A 26,124-nucleotide genomic window follows, 5' to 3' on the forward strand; every position below is an offset into this window, starting at 1 on the left:
TAATTTTATTACACAATTTCAAAAATATTGTTTTATTATTTTATAAAGGGAAATTACATAGAATATTATATAAAAGTAGGTTTATTACTAGACTAACACGTTGAGATTTTTGACTTACTAGAATAATACATAAAAGTTTGCAAATTACTTCTATACTTGAGTTGTGTGTTTTATTACATTTTATGTCATTTATAATTAAAATTGTCTTTGATTTTGAAGAGAAAGGAACACAAAAACCTTGAAGAATCTATTCCTGATTTTTTTTATTCTCTTAAATTTGGGTTGGCAAAAAAATATGATATTGATTCCTTCTAATTTAATTCATCTTTTTCAACTAAAATCATGACAAAAGAAAGAAATTTATCAGAGCTAGATAATTATTCTGTGAGCTCACTGTTCACTTTTTATCTCAAGAACAGAACAAAGTTGTAGATCTAGTTTTTATTTTGAGTGAGTTTCGTTTTTTTATAGTTGATTGTTGCCATTTTCTTATGGTCGATCGTTTTCCTTTTAAATTGCTCTTGTTTTTTTTTTTTTGTTTAGATCCACCGGCAAAATCACTGAGAACAAAAAAAAAAAAGCTTCTAATTGTTATTCTCTTAATTGTTTCTATTTTTCATTTCTCTTCTTTCTTCTTCTTCTTCTTCTTCATCAGCTCTTTGATTTTTTTGAATCTTGATCTGTGAGGAAAGACTCTTTGAATCTCTCTATCTCTCCGCTCAAGACGTGAATTTGAGGCAAACCCATTACGATTCTCTCCATGTTCAATTTGATTGAAAGCAAATCTCTCCCAGAGGAGTAAGGCGGGAATCTCAAAAATTATGGATTCTGAAAATCCAAATGCGGTCTGGGAGAAGACCACAAGGAAGAAGAAGAAGAAGAAGGAACGGGAAAGAAGAGACGGAATTGAGATCGAGAAGAAGCGGCGGTGAGAAATCGGGATCAGAGAATCTGATCGGATCTGATGTTGGGTTTGGGATTGTATCTGTCAGGAGGAGGAATTAGGGTTTTTTCGGATTCGGTTTCTCTAGTCACTACTGTTGTGGTGGGGCTGCAGCACTACCAAGTTGGAGGATGCAGCTTCACATATCGCCTAGCATGAGAAGCATCACGATTTCGAGCAGCAATGAGTTTATTGACATGATGAAGATCAAGGTCGCAGCTCGTCACATCTCTTACCAAACTCTCTTCCACACCATCTTAATCCTCGCTTTCTTGTTGCCTTTTGTTTTCATCCTCACCGCTGTTGTTACCCTCGAAGGTGTCAACAAGTGCTCCTCCATTGGTATATAAATTTATTTCCTTTCCTTAAGAAGTTGTTTCTGATTTTGTTGTCTTCTTCATTTTTACTGGTTTGGATACTGATGGGCTCAGAAAATGCATGAGCTTAGGCTACTCGTCAAAGAAATTCTAATACGACAATTGGACAGTGTAACTGTTTTACTTGGTTAATAAGATATTGAGCTTGTTTCTAGTTGGGTGGTCTTGGTGTCTTGGTCTTCAACTGGGGGTCTCTAACCAGAGTTTCACCTTTCGTGTTTAGATGGAAATGGTTTCAAGACAAGTACTATGAGACTTGGAGCTGATGCTATTGTCTTTAGTCGCTCAACTCGTGGAGGGTATTGATAAATCTGGTACATCGTATACTCTGAGTATGGTTTATGCTCGTCTTTTAACCTTTTAATCTATTCTGTTTTAGCAAATCTACTCAGAGCGTTGGTCTTCTGTCTTACACGTTCCTCAGAAAAACTGGTCAGGATGATATCATTGTTCCTATGGTAAAATCTTCAGCATTTTAGACTTTTTTCATGCCTGAAATAAATGATTCTTGTAAACTCTAGGATGTGCAACAATTTTTTGTTCTCAAGTGATAGATGAGATGTGCAATGCAGATTGATATTGATATATCCAAGGAGCGACCAGAACCAATTATCTATGGATCTTCAGAAGATTGGGTTGCCAACCTTGAAATTCTACTCAAATGGTCTCCGTTTTCAACAGAGGCTGAACTTTGGCAGCAGGTTGTTACTTTCAAGAGTTAGCTCATGAATATCTCATTGCATCTTGTTCCCTTTAATTCAGTATGAAGATTTTGAATCCTCTTGAATGCGCTCTGTTTAATTAATTCGTTTATTTCCATCTTCCGCCTACCAGTTTGAGGATATTGGAACACATGGAACAAAAGTGATTATATACAACTTGTGGCTTAATGATGAAGGTATCTATGAGCTGAGTTTTGACGACGATGATGAGGTAATTCAAACATTCTGTAAATGATATACTATGAGATATCTTGCCAGAGGTGTCTTAGGTCTGGTCTTATGCTTTGATATTGGTATAGGACATCCGGCTCCGAGATGAAGGTGTCCATGACGGAAAACGGTTGCATCATAAATTATTAGAACTGAGATCTCATATTTCATACCACTTACGTTTTTCTCTGAGGGTAATCTCTTTAATATCTTCTTCCTTTTCTAATAATTTTTTGTTCCAAAGATGTTTGATTCACTTTGTTAGTTCTTTATCCTTAGGCTTATGCTTCAATGTTATATCTCAAAAAGTTCAACAATTTCAAAATTATACTTCGGGGAATCCCTGTGGAGCAGTTCAACATTGCTGATGAATTAAGAGTATCTGAGATTATAAAGCCCCATACCGCTACAGTTGAACAAGTAATATAAATTAGACTTCCTCTTCTTTTTTTTTCTCTTTTCTACTCTCTAGTTTTGTTATGTGGAGCTTTGGCTAATTGTTTATAATTTCCTTTTGCGTTTTCATATGCCAAACATTAATCTAGTTTTCTAGGTTCAAGTTATGAGAAGAAAAAAAACCCACTAAGCGTTCATGTTACAGGCTCCCACTGAGATCAAAGTTGGATTTATAAAGGAAGCGCCTAAGCTTGTAGTTTGCGGTTTCAACGTCTATCACAAAACCGTCCAAAACTTAATTCAATCATTTTCTCAATATTTATTTTTGATTCCGAATCGCAATATCTTTGGTTGACTATTATTCTACTGCTTCCTTTCCTTAAGAAGTTGTTTCTGATTTTGTTGTCTTCTTCATTTTAACTGGTTTGGATCTCGACTTTTCTGATGTGGTTTAGCTAAATTTTGGATTCTCTGTTGTGCCTTGTCTTCTCCGTGGAACGATTATGATCTTCCCTAGCAGCTAGATTTTGGCAGGCTAACAAAAAGTTTTCATTTTCTAGGGATTGTACTAGGATAGGCTTAAGTCAACAGATTTTGGATTCTTCTTGTTAGGTCCCCACTAATGAATTTTGTAGGATCTTGGTTTTCAAAGATCTGCGGCCCTTGAAATTGTTAAGTTGGTTTCATTTTCTGCATATGAATAAGATCTACTATTGTTAGTTCTTGTTGCTCTCTAAACTGACCCATATTAATTGGAAGATTATCATATGTGATATGTTTTTATTTGTCTTTGAACAGATGGAGAAGTTTGAACGGGATATAAGGGAATTAAAATTTGCAGAACTTATGAACAAGCACTTCGCAGCAAGTTCCAGTTGTACTCAGTATGTACAGTTGAAGAAAAGGCCCTGATTCTGGCTAGGCAAAATAAGGGGCAAAATAAGCGGCAACATAAGGCTGTAGAGAACCTAAACCGTCCTCTCACGCATGCACTGCTCTTGTGGCGGGATCAACAGCTTCTCTGTTCTCTGGGATTCACCATATGCCGCAATGAGCAGTGCTTCAGCTCGACCACGATCCTTTTTCCTCTTAAGTTGCGAACTAAGTGATGGAAACAACTGTGCCGCAACTCGTCTACTATCGTTCTGTAAACAAAAATTGTAAATTTTGTCAGCGTTTGAGGGATTTGTTTTTAAAGTGCTTGGACAATAGTTTTAACAAAAGTTTGACAGTAAAAGATCAAACCACCTTTGTGCTACTCCCACTGGCAAGTTGAAAATGCCTCTTCCATAAAGATGCAGAGACTGGAATGACACAAAAGCCTGAAGCAACAAGTGTTCCTATCCATAACCCATATCCAAATCCTCCACTATACCAACCCTAAGACATAAACACAAACATTTCAGTTTCAACCAAAAAAAAACACACCAAAACTGAAGAAAAATGGAATGAGTATTGTAGTATTAACTTGTTTTCCATCTTTGGGAAACGGGTTCGATTGTTCTATATATATTCTGCTTCCTACATTATTGAACACAAAAGATGTAAAAAATCTTCTAAATTTCACCCAAAGAACACAAAAAAACCAACGTACAAAAACAGATAGTCTTACCAGAAGGAACATCTAAATATTATCCTCTATAGTTAAAATGTAATTTTGTGTGGTTATTGTTCATTACCTCTTGAAAATATAATAAATAAATAAACAATTACGAATTACATAGGTTATTCTAGTAACATCTCTTACTTTTTTCTAGTAACATCTCTTACTTGTTCCATTTCCGATGAACAACAACGACAATATTAGCTAGGGTTGTATAAGAAGATATGTTGAAGATGACTATAAAATTACAATAATATTGTTCATTAAAACGGATTTATGGACCTACACTAAGAAAAAGAACGTTATGTACGTACACTAATCTCAAGAACATTATGTATGTATAAGTTCATATGTACGTACACGTTTATATGTACGTACATGTTCGATTTTAGGTTTAATAAACCCGAAATTACCAGAATATCCTCGTCTTCTACCTCTAACATACGACTAAAAACCCTAATTTCCCCTGCCTCACTTTATTTTTTCACGACTTATGTCTATTTTTTTGGTTTCACTTGTGGGGTTTTTACTCAACTATTATAGATTTTCGTCTCAACATCTGATTTCTAAATTAAAAACCTATAAAAAGTGAGTTATATAGATTTCCGAAACGATATCTTGCTCTTCCATGGATGAACCCAGAGGAAAGATTTCCGAAACTGAGCAGGAAAAAGACGTTTGCTCCGGCCGATAAACAGAATACGATTGATGAATCTGCTACAAACGTTATTACATGAACACCATAGATTGGAAGAACAACAAACGTGTTTAGATCTACCTCCAATAAGTCTATCGCAACGCTAGACTGTCTTTGACAGCTCAAACAAATTCGTGTTATTCTGGTAAGACTTTACAGCTGTCAAAAATGCTTACTTAATCTACCACGGACAAGAAACCTACCATCACACTCCGAAAACTATTTCAAAAAAACAAACAAGTATACCAAAAATATCTGAAACGAGAGAAGGCTGTCGAATAAATCTGTTGCAACAGGCCATTAGTCTATCATAAATATCTTTTGGGTCATATTGACCGTTGAAGGTGTACGTCAGATATTTTTGGTACACTTAGTTTTTGATACACATATACGTCCACCGATAAGTGTACCAACACTACAACTAAGTGTACCATTAAATTAATAAAAATGTAATGGCATTTTTTTGCTATTTTTTTGGTAAACATTTTCTGGTTACAACAAATTAATATTAAAATTGTGTTAGTATATTTTATATTAAAATACAATGGCATTTTGTATAATATACCACATAGGAGTAGGACTATTTGTTTAGAATTGAAACGACCTGATCCGTTTTTTTCTTTTTAAATAATAAATAGTAAATATAATCATATATATAAAAGTAAGGTTTCACTCTCTCCTTATTGGCCCATCTGGCAATGCAATTTTAACAAAAAAAAAATATTTTTTATTAAAACACAAATTTAAAAACAATTAATTTTCACATTTAACTCACATAATATAAAACTGAAATCATATAAATTCTCCCTATAAATTATGCATTAACTTTATTTCTCCACTAAGTTGTATTAATCAATTGTTTAAAACAAAACAATAAATTAGAATTGTAACTCTCATTTTTCTAAATGTAATTTTTCATCATTTCTCTTCCTATAAATACTCATTATCTTATTCTCTTAGTCTATCACTCTTTCATTCTCTCATCTTTTTCCACTACTCTCAAATCTCTTTTGGGACGTTTGCAAAATTAGACCCCTTATTTGAGTCAATTGCAAAATTGGACCCCTCTTTTTCTCTCTCCAACATTTGCCACTTTCTCCCTACTAAATCCTCTGCCATTCCATGTATTCACATAAATGCCATTATTTCTGATTTATTTGAATTTCTTGCGAAAATGTTTATTACATCCATATCCTCATCTTCTTCTTTTATTTACGGTTGTGCCACCGCCATCAATTTTACAACCACCATGAACAACCAAATTTGAAGCTCTTAATGCTTCAACAACCCAAATTTGTGAGCTTAAATAACACCCAATGCTATGAGAACTTCATTTTCTTCCATCTCCTCTCCATTTTAATCTAAGAAAATTTGCAAGTGCATTTATCTTGTTATATGTCATGATTCTTGGATAGTGATTAAATTGGTGCTGGGTTTCTTCTGTGGTGACTAAAGACGACGTCCTCGGTGCTTGACATTGCGAAACAACCACCGATAAGGTTATTTTCCGGTAGATTTCATGATTTTCCTTGATTTTTTTGCGAAAGTAGACTTCATTTGTTAGTCTAACCGTCATAATATCATGTAAAGTCTACTCTGTGGTCAATTTTACAATTAAAAATTTATCGAGTTTCGAGCCCGTAGACTGCAATTTCAGTCTCCTTAATTTCATTTGAAAACAAAAAAATATGGTTCAGACTGCATTATAATCTTTCCGTCAGATACTTCATTTGCAGTCTACTAAGGTGTATTTTTGCAATTGACCAAATTCTTGACTTTTTAGTTATGACTGCCGGACGAAGTCTTCTTACGATAATAAACGAGTAGACTTCCATAGTGACTATTTTTGCAATTGACCAAACTATTTAAGCATTGACCGTAATATTAATATATTAAAAATATATTAAAATAATTAGTTGACTGCAAAAGAAGTCTACTATTTAAAAAATGCAATTGTTGGTCAATTGCAAAAATGACCAAGGCAGACTGCAAACGAAGTCGTCATTAATGTAGACTTCATACGAAGTCTACTTGGCGAAAGTCAAACTTGGTCAATTGCAAAACTAACCACGACGAAGTTTACTTTTTCTGGTTGACGGATAGTTAAAGTCTACTTAGTAGACAGAAGTCTACTGTAAAGTCAATGGGTTGGTCAATTGCAAAAATAATCATAGTCGACTATATTTGAAGTTAACCGGTTGAACTTTCCATTGAAGTCTACCTTGTTTTATCTATTTAATTGCAAAACTAACCAAAAAATTAACAAAGGAAGACCACAAAAGAAGTCAACCGGTTATGGTAGACTTCATTCGCAGTCTGCTTTGTAAAATTGTAATTGCAAAAATAGACCCCAAGAAATAGACTTCATTTGAAGTTATCCTCGTATAGTCTTTTTTATGTCTACTCGTTGATGTGAACATGAAGTCAGCATTATTTGAAAACCAAATTATTGCAAATTGGTGAATAATTTTTAAGATTTTTTTGTTGTATTCTTTGATATATGTTATGTACTTGCTTCTATATGTTTTTGACATGATTATATATTATACATATGGAGAAATCAAGTTTTTGGTTTTCTTAGGCAGTTAGGTCATTAACTTAGACTTATTTTTGAAGTCAACGTGTTGGAGTTCTGTGTGAAGTCTGTATAATTGAAAAAGTCTTTAATTGAATTTTTTTTATTTTTATAAAAAATTTATATTCATTTTCTTTTTCTATTGATATTTAAGTTAAACTTTTTCTACAACAATTCTATCTCTAACTTTGCGATTGACATGTGCGTGGAGAACTTTGCCAAGTTCAGTGCTTGCTATAGCTGGAGTTAAACCTCCTATTTGCATGAAGTTTCTCTCAGCTTCAACTAATCATAGAGTCGACAAGTTCCTGAATGGATCCTCTTAGGATTTTAAATGCTCAATGTGATATGATCTGTTGAAGAAGTAAAGTGTAATGATGTTTCAATTTTGGCAAAATGTGATAAAAGGTATATTGTCTTGATCACTCAGTTTAGATACATGAGAGACGGTTTGTTTTTGTTGTATTAAAATGAGCAGATTATTTATACATAACTCCGTGAACACAAACTATCGATTAAGCAATGATGAATCCATTATCCAATTCTTGCTTTGTGCAATGTAATCATCGGTCTCGTAGCAATTTGAGAATTTCAGAATTCAATGAACATTCACCATATCCATAAACTCCAATTTGAGAATTTCAAAATTCATACATAAAGGGAACCAAATTAACCAAATTCATCCATAACACCACCAATAATGCAACATAAAGGGAACCAAATTAAGAAAATTCCATTAAAATTCTCTGGAATTCTCAGTTAGTTCTCAAAGACGAAACTTTTACAATAAAATGTGTATCGTGTGTGGACCTTAAAATAAGAAGATTGAGGTTTCTTGCTTTTTCCTTCCCATCTTCACCACCAAAACTCTACAGCTACCGGAGAAGCAAGTTGATGAAAACCAGTTCAAGAGAGAGAACATTTTTCTCATATCCTCCTTCACTAGCTTCAGCTTCATTAAAAATTCTTGACAACCGTTGCTATGTCAGTTTCAGAACCTGCAAGTTTGAACCATGGAGCATCAGGTGAGACGTCTAAGACATGAGTCGTGATGGGTAGCCTACTTCTCTTGGGAGCTTTGTTTCAGCTGCAACATTCAAATGCCCTCCTATGTTTCCCAGCTGAAAATGTCACATAAAAAACAAACCCACACACAACTTTGACAAAGAAAGGATTTGTTAAATCATATAAATGATGAAGACAAGACTAAAAAGTCTAAACCTAATTAACTAGATGCATCAAACTAACTATTGACCATTTTTAAAAATCAAAATGTCATAAAATTGCAGGCCAAAGCGCAGACCCGTCCAAACACCTCAACAAAGCCATTACCAGTCTAAAACTCGAGATTAGGGTTTGGACAGCTAAAAGGTCGATCTCTACACCATGTATGATAGAGAGAAGAGCTGTAGATGGCGAAGATGAAGAAGAAAGGTGATTACGAAGATGATTTGATGAGTGACAGATTTTTTCAGTTTCAGAATCGCTTATCGCCGCCAGAGAGAGAGAGGCAGAAGTTGGAAGAGAAAGAAATGAAAATTATTAGTGTTAGGGTTAGTGAAAATTAGGTATATATAACTCGGTTAATTAAAACCGATTGGTTATGTGTCTCGCCAAACCGAACTGGGAATCGAATTACCAAATTAATTTCGCCGATCAGTTTGTTGATCCTCTCATAGATGCTGTCGAAAACCGAACATCTCGGTTTAATCGGTTCGGTTCTCTCGATTCTGACCGAACGCCCAAGACTAATTATTAATAGTTGATGGCATAGAAAAGTCAACCACCAATAGTCTACAGAGAAGTCTACTTAAGGAAACCCTAAATCAAATAATTTTAACCTAATCAGCTTTACCTCCCTTAATTTTACTAGTTTATATGTAAAATTATTTTATTACAATGCAGGAAGTCTATGTGGTTATTATTTCATCAAACGGTTAATCAAATTATTTTTTATAATTTTTAAAATTAATATTTAACCTATAATTAAAAAGGAGACTTACTTTGAAGTCTCCCTTTTGACATCAGTTTGAAATCAAGCTTAAAGATATCTATTGCAGACTTCATCGGGTTAAATCTGTCATTTTGGCTTCTGTTTTTTGTTTGGTCGTGAGGGGGTCAACTGTAATTTCAGCACCCTTAGTGGTTATGTTTCTTGAAAAACGAATATAAGGTCTACGTTCTCTTTTAAATGCAAATAAATGTACTAAAAATGCAATTGTCCCATCTCTTTTTGTGTTTTGTTTTGTTTTGTTATTGTTGTTGTATGGGTTATAAAAAAATCAAATCAAATATCATTGTAAAAGCTTATTTTTAGAGTTTGTATGATATGTATATCTTATATATTTATTTTAATCTTTTAAAATGTTTATCTCCATTTTCTATTTTATATTAACATCTTATAAGTCATTATTTTCATACTTCCTTACAATATTCACTATACAATAAGATCATAAAGTTGAAATGATCCATATGTAATTATCTATTATGTCTCTGGTTATCTCACATATTCATGTATTATTTTTAATAATTTATACATATCAATATAATATTTAAAGATCAATATAATTATCCATTTATCCATTTATAAAGACTATTTTGTTTTGTGATCCAATTGATAAATCTGCAGAGATCAATATAATATATATATCTTTTTTATGATTTGAGGTTTTTGAAAACAAAAAGAACCTCTTTTTCCATACCCCTTTTTAAAAATACCCCTTCATGTTGACCATTTTTAAAACTACCCCTCTTTATATACAAAATGACCAAATTACCCTTTTTTGAGTGACAGCAAGAATGTACAGTCATCAAAATCGAAAATATTTTCCCGCCAAAAAAATTTCCCGCCAAATTTTTTTTCCTGCCAAAATCGAAAATTTTTCCCGAAAAAATTATCTTTTCCCGCCAAAAAAAAAAATTTTCCCGCCAAAATCAAAAATTTTTTCCCGCCAAAAATATTGAAATTTATACATTTTAAAAATATTGTAAACGCTTTTAAAAAACTTTTAAAAGTGTTTACAAGGTTTTTAAAAAGTTTTTAAACACATTGTAAACGCTTTTAAAAACCTTGTAAATGCTTTTAAAAAGCTTGTAAATGTTTTTAAAAGGTTTTTAAACACCTTATAAACGCTTTTAAAGCATTTACAAGGTGTTTAAAAACCTTTTAAAAATCTTATAAAAACTTTTACAAGGTTTTTAAAATCATTGTAAAAGCGTTTACAAGGTGTTTAAAAACCTTTTAAAAATCTTTTTAAAAACTATTTGAAAACTTTTTAAAAACCTTTTAAAAATCTTGTAAAAGCGTTTGCAAGTTGTTTAAAAAACCTTTTAAAACTCTTTAAAAAATCTTGTAAAAGCCTTTACAAGGTGTTTATAAGGTAGAAACCTTATAAAACCTTTTAAAAACCTTGTAAATTTTTTTTGGCGGGAAATTTTTTTTGTCGAAATTTTTTAACAAAATTTTTTTTGGCGGGAAAATTTTTTCGAAAAATTTTTGGCGGGAAAATATGTCGGAAATTTTTTGGCCGGAAAATTTTGTTTTTCTTTTTATTGAATAAAATAATTTTCAACTAAGGGTAAAATGGGCATTAAAAATTAAAAGAGGGCAAAAATAAAAATGGCCAGAAAATAGGGTATTTTTGAAAAGGAGTATATCAAAAGGGGCGTTTTTAACAAATTCTCTTTAAACAATTGGTTTTTTGTGTCTTTAATCAAAATAAAAAATGATCCAAAAAACAAAACATATTCAACTGGAACTTAAATATAAAAATAAAATATAATTTTAAAAATATAATTTCACTATATTCTCTAAAGATGAAAATGTATGAAATCTAGCACTATAAATTAAATTGATGAGTGAAAACTAAAAAAATATAAGTTATCCTTGGGGTTTTAAAAATTATTAAGATTGAAGAATTCATATAATTTTATAAGAAAACTAATTTAGTTTGTCACTTAAAAAGTAATATTTTTTATTTTGAAATATTATGTGTAAGTGTTGAGTTTATATCAACAAACAACCAAATCATGTGAATTTTGATTCAGCCACTTCGTATTCCTTTTATTTTAGGTTATAAAAAATTAAATTATTTATTTATAATTAATGACATGTAACTCCATTTAACTCAAATGTAACTCCTATCCAATAATTGTACATTAATTCATTCCTCCAACTAACTTCTTTATCTTTCAAGAGAAAATATTTTTGGTTAAATTTTAATATTTTTTATTTATTTTGGTTGGCTAAACTTATATTCATACTTTGGTTGGCTAAATTAATATATTCTCGTGTAAAATTATTGTTTATCATATATATAAAAGTAAGGTTTTGGTCTCTCCTTATTGGTTGATTTTCATTTAATGTTTTCTAATTTTAATTTATTTTTTATTTGCTTTCTAATTGCTTTAACCAATATTTAAGACCCAATAAACACAATATATTTAACTCACACATTAAAATAAAATTATAACTGAAAATAAAATAAATTATGCATTAATCATATTCTACCACTCAATTTTATTCAAACACATTAAATTACTATTGTAGCTTCATAGTTCTAAATGTAACTTCCATCATTTCTTATCATATAAATAAGCATTCTCTCAATCTATCATTCTCTCGTATTGACATTTTTTTACTATCTCATTTTCACATTCTCTCATTCTCTTTTACAATACCTCAAATCATTTTTCGTTTTTTTGTTATTTTTTATTTCTTATTTTTGTTGTATGGGTTGTAAAAAACAAATGAAATATCATTGTAAATTGTTAATGCTAAATTTTAATTTTAGAGACTACATGATATATATTTTATATTGTTCTTATTTTAAAAGATTTATCTCCTTTATCTAATTTGAATTATTATCTTATAAGTAATCATTTTCTCCTCTTCTCCCACCAATATCAAATGTTGTTATATCTCATATGTGTTGTAAGAGTTTGATTCTATCTCTATATTAGTAAAAGAGAAGTACAAATAGAATTCGGGTCGGGTCATAATAAAAAATTAACCCAAAATTAACACAATCGGATAACGGGTTGTTTATATCGGAAATCTGGGTGATCCGAAATCTACAATAAATCATAAACATTAAACCTTAATTAAAACATTAATCTTCAAAGCAATTAAACAAATATCTTCAAAGTATCTTCAAAATAAATATGGTCGTTTTACGTATCCTATAATTTAGGAATCATAATTAAAATTATTGAGAGACGAAATAGTAATTCACACTTTACTCTCAAAGATATCCTGCCAACTATATTTTCCCTAATCGTATCCATAATTTTAGTCAACTAAAGTCTTCTACAATTCGTTTCGGAAAATAAGGAATCGCTAAAACATACGATCTCATATCTTTACCAAATATATATCATCAAGTAAATGATCTTTAATTTTAGTCAGCACAACCGGATTTTTAGTCCCGTAATTGATCTCCAAAACCTGTATCTAAAACTCAGTCCACTAAAATTACGGAAATTTGATTACCGAATTAATTAGTGAATCAATTATGATAATGTATTATGAGAACATATTTTACCTATAAATACTCATTACTCATGCAAATAAACTTCATACCTTCCAACAAAGTTTTTCAGCACATATCACTTAAGCTTACGAAATGGCTGCCAACTTAGCTGCTTTCAGCTTGCTTCGATCTCAACAAATACTGTCCAGAAGCAAGAGCACTAACGTTTGAGGACATTCCATTGTACTTTACTTGGGATCCGAAAGAAAAATGCTTCATAAGAAGGAAAAGAACAAATGGGAATAGAAGGATTTCGTATATTCCAAGTAAGTTTGATGGAAATTTCTGTTTGAAACTCCTTTTCCGTTTTCTAAAACGACCAAAATGTGATGAAGATTTGAGGACTTATGATGGTGTCGTATATGACTCATACAAGGACGCATGTATGCCCAAGGGATTACTTCAAGAATGATTATTCTTAATGTTTCAGTACTTAATAAAGATGTCAAAATTTCTATGCTTTATCATGTTTAAGTTGTTTAGTATTTCCCTTTGTGAAATGATAATGATGTTAATAAAAGATAAGTTTCTTTTCAAATTAAGTTTGACAATCAATTTATCTAATTTCATATATGCAACAACCAATCTAACCTATCAATATCTTAATATTTAAAGTAGATGAGAATACTTACCATTATCAATTATGTTGGACAATGTCATCTCCAATCTAAGCTGTAGGGTTCCACGTAGATACCTGATATAATTACAGATGTTTAGTACAGTTCAGTAATATCATGTAAAAATTGCTTAAACACTCCTAATTATATAATCGGGAATATTAAATCTCATATTTGCAGTACTGTCTCTCCCTTTGTCCTTCTGTTTGATTACTATTCTTCACAATTGCACTGGAAAATTAGTACATATCAATCAGCACATACGAAACTAAAGCTAAGTATATATAGAATTTTATACCAACAAATAAGATTAATGTTTTGTGAGAGAAGTTGAAAACTAGATAAAACGAATACTAACAATTAGTAAAAATCGTATAAAATATAGCTAAATTCAAACTTGATAGAAGTGATAGTCGTTTAATAATTCCAGAACTAGAAATCAACTTAACCAATTAACTAGAATTAGTTTACAAGATTAGCTAAACCCACCATATAATCTGCCGTTTATGATGTATGTGTCTTTGTCCGTCTGTTTTTATAGATCTCCTTCACATATTCACAGAAAAATTGCAACATAACAATAAGACCATTAAAAATTAAAGCAAAGGATACATATGAAATTTTCAGTGATTCTTAACATCGACTACTATTTTTCTGATAGAATTGATAAAAATGGATAAAACCAATTCTAATAATTACTCAAATTGCAAAAAAAGAAAGCTAAATTCAAACCCATGAAGGTACTGATAGGGGTTTTATTTATCTTAATCAGAATCAACTTACCCAATTAACTAAGATAGATAAGGAGATTTTTAAAACCCACAATTGAATCCGCCGTGTAAGAAAACAATCAACGGCAAATATATTTCTCCTTTCTCTTCGAATTAGTTGTTCTTCAGTACGACTGGGTCTCCAAAATTGTAGAACAAAAAAAGGATTGAACTGTGTGATGGAAATGTTCGGGTTTCAATCAATTCTCTCCAAAAGGATTAGAGATGGTGAAATGATTCGAGAAGTTGAGACGGTGTAAAGCAGTCGATCGGTTCTTTTGGGGAAGGTGATCGGAAATTAATGTCTTCTTCAGGCTTTTTTTTTTTTAATATTAAAAACAAAACTTCGGCCCACCTGAGCCCAATCACAACATCAGTGCAATATATTGGTCCATTTTAAAAATATACATACTATATTATTATGTGGATGAATTGTATATTGTATCCCCCAAATGTTTTCTATGTAAAATCATAAATAATACTAATATAGAGATACAACCATACTATACTAAACAGTTATTTAAAATGAACATGTATATAAAATTTTGTATATTGTATCCCCCAAATGTGTTCTATGTAAAATCATAAATAAGACTAATATAGAGATATAACCATACTATATACTAAACAGTTATTTAAAAATAACTTATTATTGCAACATCAACGTATGAAGAGTTTACATAAGCAGTTAATTAGAAAATCTATAATACAATAAATGTATTGGAAACAATATCAGTCAATGATAAGATTGGATCCTCAAAAGCAAGAAACAACATCTTCATAATTCATAAAAAATAAACACCACAATTATACACATCTAAACAAAATGGTATAAACATATAGTGTATAAATAAAAGTGACGGCAAAGCCCGTATATGCCTAATTAAAACGAAATAATAAAAAAAAACGAAAAAGACCAAAAAAAAACAAGAAAGTGCCAACTACACCACAACCCACGCGTTGCGTGGGGAAGCACCTAGTATAATAAATAAACTACAACTAGTGGTCTCATATCCACTAGCCACCTAACCACAATCACAACCAACAGCGGAATAACAATACTAATATCCAATAAATATAAATAATCAATATCTATAACATAACCAATATCCAAATAACCAATCATCAGAAAACATGAAACCAACAACCTAGCAATGTTTCTAATGACACAACTCTAGCAACCTAGCAATGCCAGACAACATCCAATCGAGTCTCTAGAACATCCTCCTCTTCATTGCCTGGATTCCACGATCACACTTTGCTTTTACCTGCACCACAAATACACATTGCAATGCATGAGTATTTAATAAACACTCAGTAAGGCAATCCTCCCATCTACTAGGCTACACACACAAGCATTAGAGTCATCTCTAACCATCAAACAACAATCAACAAATAACAAACAGGACTCTGCATCGACCGACACCAACATGCATCGACCGACACCGCATGGGGATGCATCGACCGACACAGGGTTGCATCGACCGATGCTCGATGCACTTGCATCGACCGACACTCGCACTGCATTGACCGACGCATGCTCGACATAACACGAAAACCCTAGGGTTTTACGTGCCGTCCTCGACACTTGCATCGACCGTTGCAAGATATGCATCAACCGATGCAATGCCGAGCATCGTGTTTTCCCCAAAGCTTCTCGCCAGATCTTCGTTCCTACAACCACAAAACTCGATCCCAAGCCACAAGAAAGCTTCCTAACATCCAGAATAACGATCTAACAAGTCTAACCACACACAACAAGCAAATTAGAGAGTTCTCTAGCTTAGATTAGACATGGTTCTGCACTTACCTTTGCCAAGACGAATCTGAACCTCAAACAACCAATAGAACACTCCTAGCAAGCTCCTACAACGTTCTAAGTCTCAGATCTTACCAGGAAACGCCACAAATCCACAGAAATCACCAAGAACACCAAGAACACTCAAAAGCGGCCAAAGTCGACTAATGAGACAAAAGAAACGATTAAGGTTTTTTTTTCCTTCTCCCTTTGCCCAAAACGCAGCGTTTAACTTAAGTCAAAACGCAGAATATTGAACCTGCATCGACCGATGCACCATCTGCATTGACCGATACAATCTCCAAACCAGGATTTCGGTTCACAGATGTTACAAGAATATTGCTTAAATAAGTATATAGAGGTATTTGTTATAAGCTTTATCCCAAAAAATTATTACAAAAATGCCATTAAAATTTTAATGCCAGCGTGGTAAAAGTTGCTCTTATTTACTGTAACGCCCCAACCGCCACCTCTTAGTGGGCACTATGTCCAATCCCAGTCCATGGGTCCACCTTCCTTAATGGGTCTCACGTCCTCTCACTAGGCCCATGAGCCTTTCCTTATCCGACGGCTGGTTTGTTACGTTCGGAAGGCTTTAAAGACTTGTTACCGTCCCTACAAATCACCACATGGTCTTTTCCTGTGTTTTGTCCTCACTCGCACAGTTCCGACAGTCACTTCCCGGAAGGTCACCCATTCTGAGACTACTCCAGCTCAAGCACGCTTAACACTGGAGTTCTCTCATGACATTTGACCGAAAAGATAAGTGCACTTTGGTGACATAGGTGGCCAAATCAATTCTTTAAACCCTCTCCGTAAGTCTCTGAAACCGGGATTTCACATTTACGAAAAACATGAATTTCGAGAAATTTCAAATAAATCTGTAAGACAAATCTATGACAGATTTTATTTCATAGTTATTGCAGATATGCTTTTTTACAGATTTGTTTTTGATTTACATATTTGTTCTACAGATTTATTTTTGCCATAGATTTATTCTACAAACCTGCAGCAAATTTTTTTTTCGCCACATATTTGTTCTACAGATTTGTCATTATGTTGTCGCAGATTTATAGGCTGTCGCAGACTTTTTGTATACTAAAGACATATTTTACTTTTATGACAATACTACAGATTTTCTTTGTCCAACAGATTTGTTTTTGCAGACTTGTTTTGTCCTACAGATTAATTTCCAACCATAGACTTAATATACAATGTTAAGTAACTACTGATTTATTTATAGTGACGACAGACTTCTAATAAGTCTGCAAGTGGCTGCAGAGTTGTATTGAAGAAAGATAATTGCTAGATTGACTCTGAAACGACCGACCCTTTTTTTTTAATAATAAATAATAAATATAATATAATAAAATAATCTACAGCTAGTGGTCCCATACCCACTAGCCACCTAACCACAAACACATTCAACAGCGGAATACTCAATACCAATAACCAATAATAAACCAATAATATAACCAATACCATAGCATAAGCAATATCCAATAATCAATCATCAGAAAACATGAAACCAGCAACCTAACAATGTTTCTAATGACTCAACTTTAGCAACCTAACAATGCCAGACAACATCCAATCAAGTCCCTAGAACATCCTCCTCTTCATTGCCTGGATTCCACGATCACACTTTGCCTTTACCTGCACCCCACAAACAACAATTGAGATGCGTAAGTATTATCACAATTACTTAGTGAGGCAATCCTCCCATCTACTGGGCTATACACACAAGCAATAAGATCTCTATATGCCACAAACAACAATCAATAAAATAAACCAGGCAATATACAAGCATGCAACATCCATCGTAACTGGAAGAGGGGTGTCGACCGACACCAGATGGTGTCGATCGACACTGACTATCTGGTGTCGACCGACACCAAACTGGTGTCGACCGACACCCTGCCCGACACTCCCGAAAACCCTAGTTTGTGTCGACCGACACCTCCACATGGCATCGATCGACACTCGCCAAAGTCCTGAGCCGTCCTCGCGTTGGTGTCGACCGACACCCCAACTGGTGTTGACCGACACCGATGCCAAGCAGCGATTTCCCTCGATCAGAAACTCCGAATCTCGCCTCCAATCTTCTCCAATCCGCTCCATGCGCTCCCAGAAGCCAAACCCAACCCAGACAGTGACGAAATACCATAGAGAACTCAAAGAAACAACCACATAAGCACCAAATCACATAGAATCTAGAGATCTTAGCTTAGATAAGCCATGGTCATGCACTCACCTCTTCCAAGAAGATTCTAACCAACAAGAACAAACTCTCTCACTCCTAGCAAGCTTCTAACACCTTCCCAGCCTTAGATCTCCCAAGAACAGCAAGGAATCTCTCAAACTCTTCCCAAAAGCTCAAGAACACTTTTCTCTCTTTCTTTTTCTCTAAAAGCGGCCAAATAACACAAAAACACGACCCTAGGTCATTTTCCCCCTTTTACAACTCGATTTAGGGATTCCCTAAGCCAACCACACAAACCGGTCAATTAAAATTGAACCGACCAAACCGGCCACAGCTGGTGTCGATCGATGCCTCACTAGAAGGTGTCGATCGACACCCTTACTAAATTACCAAAAATTGGTTTGCGGGTGTTACAGACTTATAATGATCAAAGTTTTATTCAATGTTACACCAGACTTATCTTTGTCACAGACTTATTTTTAGTGACTGCCTATTTGTTTGATATAATGATCGCAGATTTAATCCTAACTTAACTAACTTTTTAGTGGTGACAGACTTAATCCTATAGACTTGTTCAGATCGTTTAACAACTGAACCACCGATTTTTTCTATAGATTTGTTTTTATGTTTTCAGGGATTTTCAAATATGCCGCAGATTTTATATCTACCGCAGATTAATAAAAATAAATCTGTCACATAATTTAAGAAGACACACCACAGTCGACTCATTGATATTTGACCCAATCCTTACCTTATCTTCCAAAGTTTCGATTTAGGTAAATTTGTAGTAACATAGTAATAACTAATAAGTCTCCAATAACATAATAAGAAATCTGCAATAACATAAACTTTTTTACAACAATATAATACAAAGTCATGAGCTGTTGATGCAAATCTATATATACATTTTTGAAGTACCTTTTTAGTTTTGCTTATTTAAAATTTTATTTACAAATTGATTCCTACATATTTACAAAAAATCAATAAGTAAAATATGGAAAATTAAATTCGATTACACTAATAGTATACCTAAAATATCGAAAATCAATTATTTCCTAAATTATCTCTACGCATTTGATTTATAATTTCCTAAAATAATTTTATTTTTATAAAATCTTTACATTTAACATCATATTCCTAAAATATCTCTACAACATCTTTCTATTTTCTTTTTACAAAACTAATTTCAAAAATTACATTAATTGTTGATTTTAAAATATTATATATTAATAATAACTAACCAATCTACACTAACAAGAATATTCTCTAGAGATTTCAGTTGATTTTAAAATAGGGAAAACAGTTAATCAAAAACTTATATTTGGTATGCTAAAATTGTTGTTATATAAAAAAAAAAACAATATTATCTATATTAAAATTTTTGAAGTACATTTGGCAAAATAACATTTGTTTTATAAGATAATGCATAATTAATCCCTTGACAATTTAAATAAATAGCAAAACTTTGAGGTAAATTTTGTAATTAAATCACACCAAAGTCGCAAATACATGTTTTCCAAAAATATATCAACAACATTAATTTATGTTTTAAATGATTTTCTAAAAAAAAGAAACTAACTATTTTAACGCGCGGTACACCGCGTACACCTTTGATCAATCAAAATATGACAATTATGGTAACTAACTATTTTTCAATCGTTAAAAATCCATATTTATAGTGAATATATACCGAATAGTTTTTCTTTATAATAGAATATATTAATGGTTTACAAAAAGTTTTTCCAAATTTTCTAAACCTAAAGACAATACCCCTATATAAACCAATCAAGTTCATTTTCATCATCATAAACCATCCATCAATTTTTCTTCCATTCCATAAAAAAAACAAAATAATTTCATAAAAATAAAAGATTTTGCTTGCATCCAAATGGTAACACTAATGGTGCTGTAGAACGACTTTGGGGACTATTGGCCAGCAGTAGCACATGTCTGTGATCCAAGGTCTCTCGGTCATGGCATAATTACCTTGAAAATATTAGGTTTTGTTTTTGTAATTGATTTGGTTTTTCGATGCTTTTTGTTTGTTTATTCTGTACTTGCTAAATTTATGTAATGATTATGTAGAAATTTTAATAGTTTCTTTAATTTCTATTTATTTATTTTTATTTTAAGAATCAGCCGTTCCAAAAGCAAGTTTTAGTTTGATTACTCCTATGAGGCTTTATAAAATAAATGAAGGTCTGACGATAAAATGATTAATATTTTTGTCTTTGTTTTAATTTCACAAGTGTTGGCTATATTTTTTTATTTTTGTAGCAACGGGTAATTTTATTAGAGATAAAAAACATTATCTAATTATATATTAACTAATAAAAATAATAGATATGCAAATATTTATTTTTATTTAAAAGTTGAGGTAAACAAATATTTCTAAAATTATATTTCTAATCAGATCTTGATAAAATTATATATTTTTAACATACAAAAATATAAACGACAAAGAAAAAAAATTATTAATCAAGTCACATATATATATATATATATTCAAAATTTTAATATGAATAATTATTTTGTTTCAGTATAAATTACTTATTATAAGATTATAAATTACTTTATATATACTTTACATTATTTATCATTTTCAGTTTTTTATATCTTATCATTATAAAATGATTTTTGGTGTTTTTATATCTTGTGGTTAATAATATAAATCAGCTTTGGTATTTATATACATGAATATAAATATAAATATATATATATATATATATATATTTATTTATTCATTCAATACATAAACCAGCTTTGGTATTTATATACATGAATATAAATATAAATATATATATATATATATATTCATGAAAAAGGTATATAATATATTAATATCCTTAACTGGAAGTACAATATGAATCAGATCTTTATTTTACTAATTTATCAACATCACCATTTTTTATTTATACCACCAATATAAAATTAAATAAATTTAATACTAAATTAAAAAATCATAAAAATCTAAAATTTATAATATATAATAATAAAATTGTCTAATTGTAATATTGTTGAGGCAGAGAACTTAGGGTGGATCTAACCCAGTTCCTTTTACCAAAAATGATTGTTGAGTTCTAATATACATATACACGTCTAAGGCTTTAAATAGTTAATTACTTAGATTTTCTTAACCGATTTTAGATTTAGCCACTTAACTATTTCTCTCCTTAAACTTTCGTATCTTTCCTCATCATGCAATACAACATATTTTTTTCCACCTACAATCTAATTACTTTGAACTAGGATCGGACCCGTGCTACAGCGCAGGGGAATAATTATCATTATATACTTTTTAGACATTATTTGTGGCACAAGTAGGAATATATGTTAAAATTATAAAAGATTGCATTTATTAAATTTACACATTCACAATGTATGTTTTGATAAACCAACCCGTAAATAACTGTATTTGTAAAACTAAAGATGCATTTATAAAAATTACACATTCACGATATATGTTTTGATGAACCAACCCGTAAATGATTGCATTTGTAAAAATATTAATTTTAAACCAGCCTACTCTTTAAAAAATCATGACATTAAATGAGTTTTCTAGAACAGATAAAAGCAAAAAAAAAAAAAAAAAAAAAAATTGAGTTCAAGTAATCTGATGCCTGATTCATGCGATAATATCCGGAATTTGATTTTTATGATATGTTCGACTGTCCTGATCGATGATAGTTCATCGATGATAGTTCATTTTCATCTCCTGGAAGACTTTTCTTGAATCAGATTTCTTCACCCTGAAGAGGATTCCTCGTGAGTCTAACGTAAAGGCAGATTGTTTAGCTCGTTCCTCTACAACTTTAGTTCTCTTGCAATCAAATTCAAATTTTGTAAGTTTTTAGTAAATCCATTTTTTTATAAGACAATTAAGTGTTACTTGTGATTCCATAAACTATCTTTAGTTAAGGTATTTAAACTCAGTACAGCTATACGAACAAAGACATTTTTTGGTCACTGGAATTTTTATGTCTGAAAATGGTTTTTATTATTTTTTTCTTTTGCATTTTTTTTTGGTAGAACTTTTGTCAATTGATTGACTAACTTAAAAATAATTATAACATGTAAGAAATGTTAATAATTAAAACACCACTATTTACTTATTTATAATCGTATTTAACAAAAACTTACTTATTTATACTCGTATGTTATTTAGAACATCATAAATATTGAATAGTATAGGTTCAACTTTTGATAACAAAATCGAAATGTTTTTTTTTTTCTTTACGAAAGATAAGGAAATCGAAGAGAATATGAGTAAATCAATCATTTCTATATTGTGCCATTACTTGACTTTCATAGACCTGGAAATATATTAAACAAAGCTAATAAATTGAATTGTACACATAATAATCAAAATATAGAAAATTATAAAGCCAATGGTTCATTCAAAAACAAAATTGTGCATACTGCTACGCATAAACAAAATATATAGAAAGTCGAGAATAACTTAAATCAACGCTAAGATGATTTAGTCCGACAATAGATAAATTGAAAACAAAAATGCATTAACCTTCACAATACAAATTCCGGATGATCTCTTGATAGTGGAAAACAGGAAAAAAAAATGATCAATTTGAATTCCATAATAAATATCATTAGACATAATACGCTTACCTCTGCGTAAACTCAGCAATCTTTTGGAATTTCTGGATCGAAGATAAATTGAGAACCTTCTCTTTTAACCTTTATGCAACCTGTAACAATTTTGAAATTATGTATCCATTTAAAATGATTATAAAATAACTTTGAACCAACACTTGAATTCAGTAAAAATAGAATTACCGTAAAGCAAATGTTTATGAAACATAAATGACTACATCGTCAGTAGCTGAATTCTAGTTTGCATCAAACTCAGCTGCAAATGTTCCAATGAAAATATTAGGTACAATATGTCAAAATTGGTCAAGCTTGTAATACTTTGGAAACTTAAATATTAAACAAAATTATATACATGTAAAATAAAAATATGTATAAGATACTCATATATATGACTATGGAATTGGTGGAGCAACTTACATATCATTCAATGTTTCCCCAGTTTGTGAAGTGTATTGCTTCTAGGAATGGAGGATTTTGACTAAGATGCGCAAAGTTGTGTTGAAAAGCTTGATCTCGTTAAGGTATGTGAAGCATTTTTTTTTGTGATCAAGTTTCTTACGTTTAGATTATTCAGAAATCAGAACGATGCAGGATATATTTATACCACAAATAAGTCCTTAGGTTTGAATTTGATACATAATCTTTCAAACAATCAATATTATAGTAAATTAGTTTAGTTTTGAGAATATGCTCCATATATTTGCTTAGACGGTTAACATATCTGTAACTTATATATGATTTAATTATTCAAAAGATTTCGAATCTAAATTAGTTCACTTTATTTGTACGTAGTTCCTAAAATATCTAAACGAATTTTAGATTTCTTAAACTAACATCATTAGTTACCTAATATTTTCTATATTCTTAATGATTGATATTTACGTAAACTAAATATACAGAATATTCCTTAAAAGCTAACATTAATATTTTCCTAATATTTCCAATTCGATTGCGTATTATTAATCCTGGATTAAATCCGTTAAAGATGGAGCATCCGTCCACATATAATCCGAGTACTTTGATTTCGGGTTATTTTTTAATTTTGATCCGACCCGGAAGCACTTTTGTACTTCTCTTTTACTTATCTATACTATTAAAGCAGAAGTACTCTCTAGAGTAAAAATGGACCATGACTTGGTTTTGGTAGGTTTTTCATTAAAAATGATTAGAAAATCACAAAATTTAATCTAATTAACCTATAGTTTTGATTTCATTAAATGACGAAAATACCCTCGGTCGATTACTTAAAAAATTGCTGGGTCGGGACGCGGATCCTTACATATCCGACTACAGAAGGAAAAAAATCCGCGGATCTGTTTGTACTCCAGAATAATATTTTTCGGATCCAGTATATTATTTCATTCAAGATTAGTTATTTAAGATCCCAAACAGAGTTATTCGTTATAGGCAAACACTCTGATTTCATTTTTCTTTAAAGTATTTAAATGAAAACCATAAATTTTAATTACCAAAAATTCGGATATTTCTTTAATTACCGAGATTGATCTTAACAGATAATCTTTTAAAAGGAATATTTAGTGATTCAGTTAAAATCTTTAAAAACGAATATTCAAGTTACCAAATCTGACTAAATTGCTTGATTTCCGATATTATAATATTTCCTTAACAAAATTTTAGTAATTAATTGTGAGTAGTATAGATAGAAAGAATTAAAAACGCAGAAATTATATATATGTAAAGTTGTAAACTAATTTACAGAAAAGGTGTATATCCCACATCGACTAAATATTATGGAATATGGTTCATAATCACTATAAATATGTGACTAAAATGTTTTGAGTACAAATGAGCAGGAAGCTTGATTTATCAGATATCCAAATTTAACAGTTTAATTTAGTTCTATATTTGAAAATATTTAAACTTTTAAAAAGTAAACATATTATAATATATTTACGTTTTTAAAAAAAGTTTAAGATATTATAAATATTTAAATTTTTTTATACAATGTTTAAATTATTATAAATATTTGAACTCCGTCGAAAGTTTAAAATATTATAATATATTTAAAGTCTATAAAATATTTAAGTAATATTAATATTTTAATTCTTAAAAATTTAAAATATAAAATTTTTTTGAGTTAAATCCGTTAAAACATGTATTTTTATCAAACTATAAATTAAGCCATGGAAGCAGGGTGTGTCTATCCTCTTACAAAACTACTATCCGATATTGCGGAGTGTCTATTCTCTTACAAAACTACGTACTATCTACTATTGTGGTGTGTCTGTTTCTGTGAAAAACTACATTTTACAAACTACTTACTCTATTAGGATTTCCAATTTACTGTATAACCCCAAATATACAAATAAATACTATATAAACAAAGAAAATAAATTAAAATAAAAAACTATATTACAAAAATACAAATTACAAAAAAAATAACTAACAAAATATATAATCACGTGTTGTAGCACGGATATCACCTAGTATAGAGATTAAACCAAAACAAGATACAATTATTAGATTCGTTCTTAAATTACTTAATGGTATATATTCTTCTTCTAGGCCATTACAAAACTAATCACAACATAAAGGCATACAAATTTTCATGTAATGATTAAATAATACACCACGACCATGAACAAAAGCACAAAAATTATGGTTTTGAAGGTTCTTAGATCTTGCATCTCTTTCACATATAATTTGACAACTACTTGAAGCTCTCCATTATCAAATCTTGTGCTTTGATGACCAAAAAAATCTGTAATCAAAATAATACATGTTATACAACCAACAAACATATCTACGATGACGGACAAAATCCTGCAATTTATCAAACCTATATCTAAGCTAATTCTCTAATAAAAACTTGAAACTTAAAATAATATTTTAAGCAAATTCATTCATCAAACAAATCTGCAGTGACAGACAAATAAATCTGCGATGACCAACAAATAAATATGCAAACACTTATAAATAAATCTGCCAAGTAACAAATAAATCTGCGAACAATGAAAAATAAATAGGTAATCAAACAACAAACAAATCTACTAAAGCTAACTCTCAAATCTTAATATAAGCTAATTATTTAACAAAAACCTGTAGATTGT

The 26,124-nt window shown here is 30.9% G+C and overlaps 1 protein-coding gene and 1 long non-coding RNA gene across 4 annotated transcripts; one reads left to right on the forward strand and one right to left on the reverse strand.

The window, feature by feature from the left end:
• Window positions 1-116: 116 nt before the first annotated feature.
• LOC104787526 (protein MICRORCHIDIA 3-like) lies at window positions 117-3,906 on the forward strand. 2 transcript variants are annotated; one of them, XM_010513134.3, is made up of 8 exons: window positions 117-1,285; window positions 1,544-1,619; window positions 1,700-1,778; window positions 1,893-2,021; window positions 2,155-2,253; window positions 2,342-2,446; window positions 2,532-2,672; window positions 3,447-3,906. In XM_010513134.3, exons 1-8 carry the CDS (start codon window positions 1,075-1,077, stop codon window positions 3,558-3,560), a joined length of 954 nt encoding a protein of 317 aa, XP_010511436.2. In that variant the 5' UTR covers window positions 117-1,074; the 3' UTR covers window positions 3,561-3,906. The 2 variants fall into 2 exon arrangements, with proteins under 2 accessions (XP_010511436.2, XP_010511435.2); XM_010513133.3 differs by having other exon boundaries at window positions 159-1,285; window positions 2,854-3,906.
• Window positions 3,907-12,996: 9,090 nt separating this feature from the next.
• Window positions 12,997-14,708, reverse strand: LOC104787527 (uncharacterized). 2 transcript variants are annotated; one of them, XR_015598036.1, is made up of 4 exons: window positions 14,455-14,708; window positions 14,161-14,217; window positions 13,687-13,748; window positions 12,997-13,195 (listed from the first exon to the last, which is right to left on the reverse strand). It is a non-coding gene; the product is annotated as an uncharacterized LOC104787527 (long non-coding RNA). The 2 variants fall into 2 exon arrangements; XR_767955.3 differs by lacking the exons at window positions 12,997-13,195; window positions 13,687-13,748 and adding an exon at window positions 13,766-13,902 and having other exon boundaries at window positions 14,455-14,662.
• Between the last annotated feature and the right edge of the window lie 11,416 nt (window positions 14,709-26,124).

Source organism: Camelina sativa, chromosome 5, assembly GCF_030686135.1.
Source record: "Camelina sativa cultivar CO46 ecotype springtype chromosome 5, ASM3068613v1".
In the NCBI taxonomy this organism is placed as follows: domain Eukaryota; kingdom Viridiplantae; phylum Streptophyta; class Magnoliopsida; order Brassicales; family Brassicaceae; genus Camelina; species Camelina sativa.

Bases quoted from the DNA above. Each gene is read 5' to 3' on its own strand.
- LOC104787526 (XM_010513133.3), top strand. From the start codon at position 1,075: ATGCAGCTTCACATATCGCCTAGCATGAGAAGCATCACGATTTCGAGC. The intron at 2,022-2,154 runs GTTGTTACTTTC...TCCGCCTACCAG, and splicing joins AGGCTGAACTTTGGCAGCAG to TTTGAGGATATTGGAACACA. The intron at 2,254-2,341 runs GTAATTCAAACA...ATATTGGTATAG, and splicing joins GTTTTGACGACGATGATGAG to GACATCCGGCTCCGAGATGA.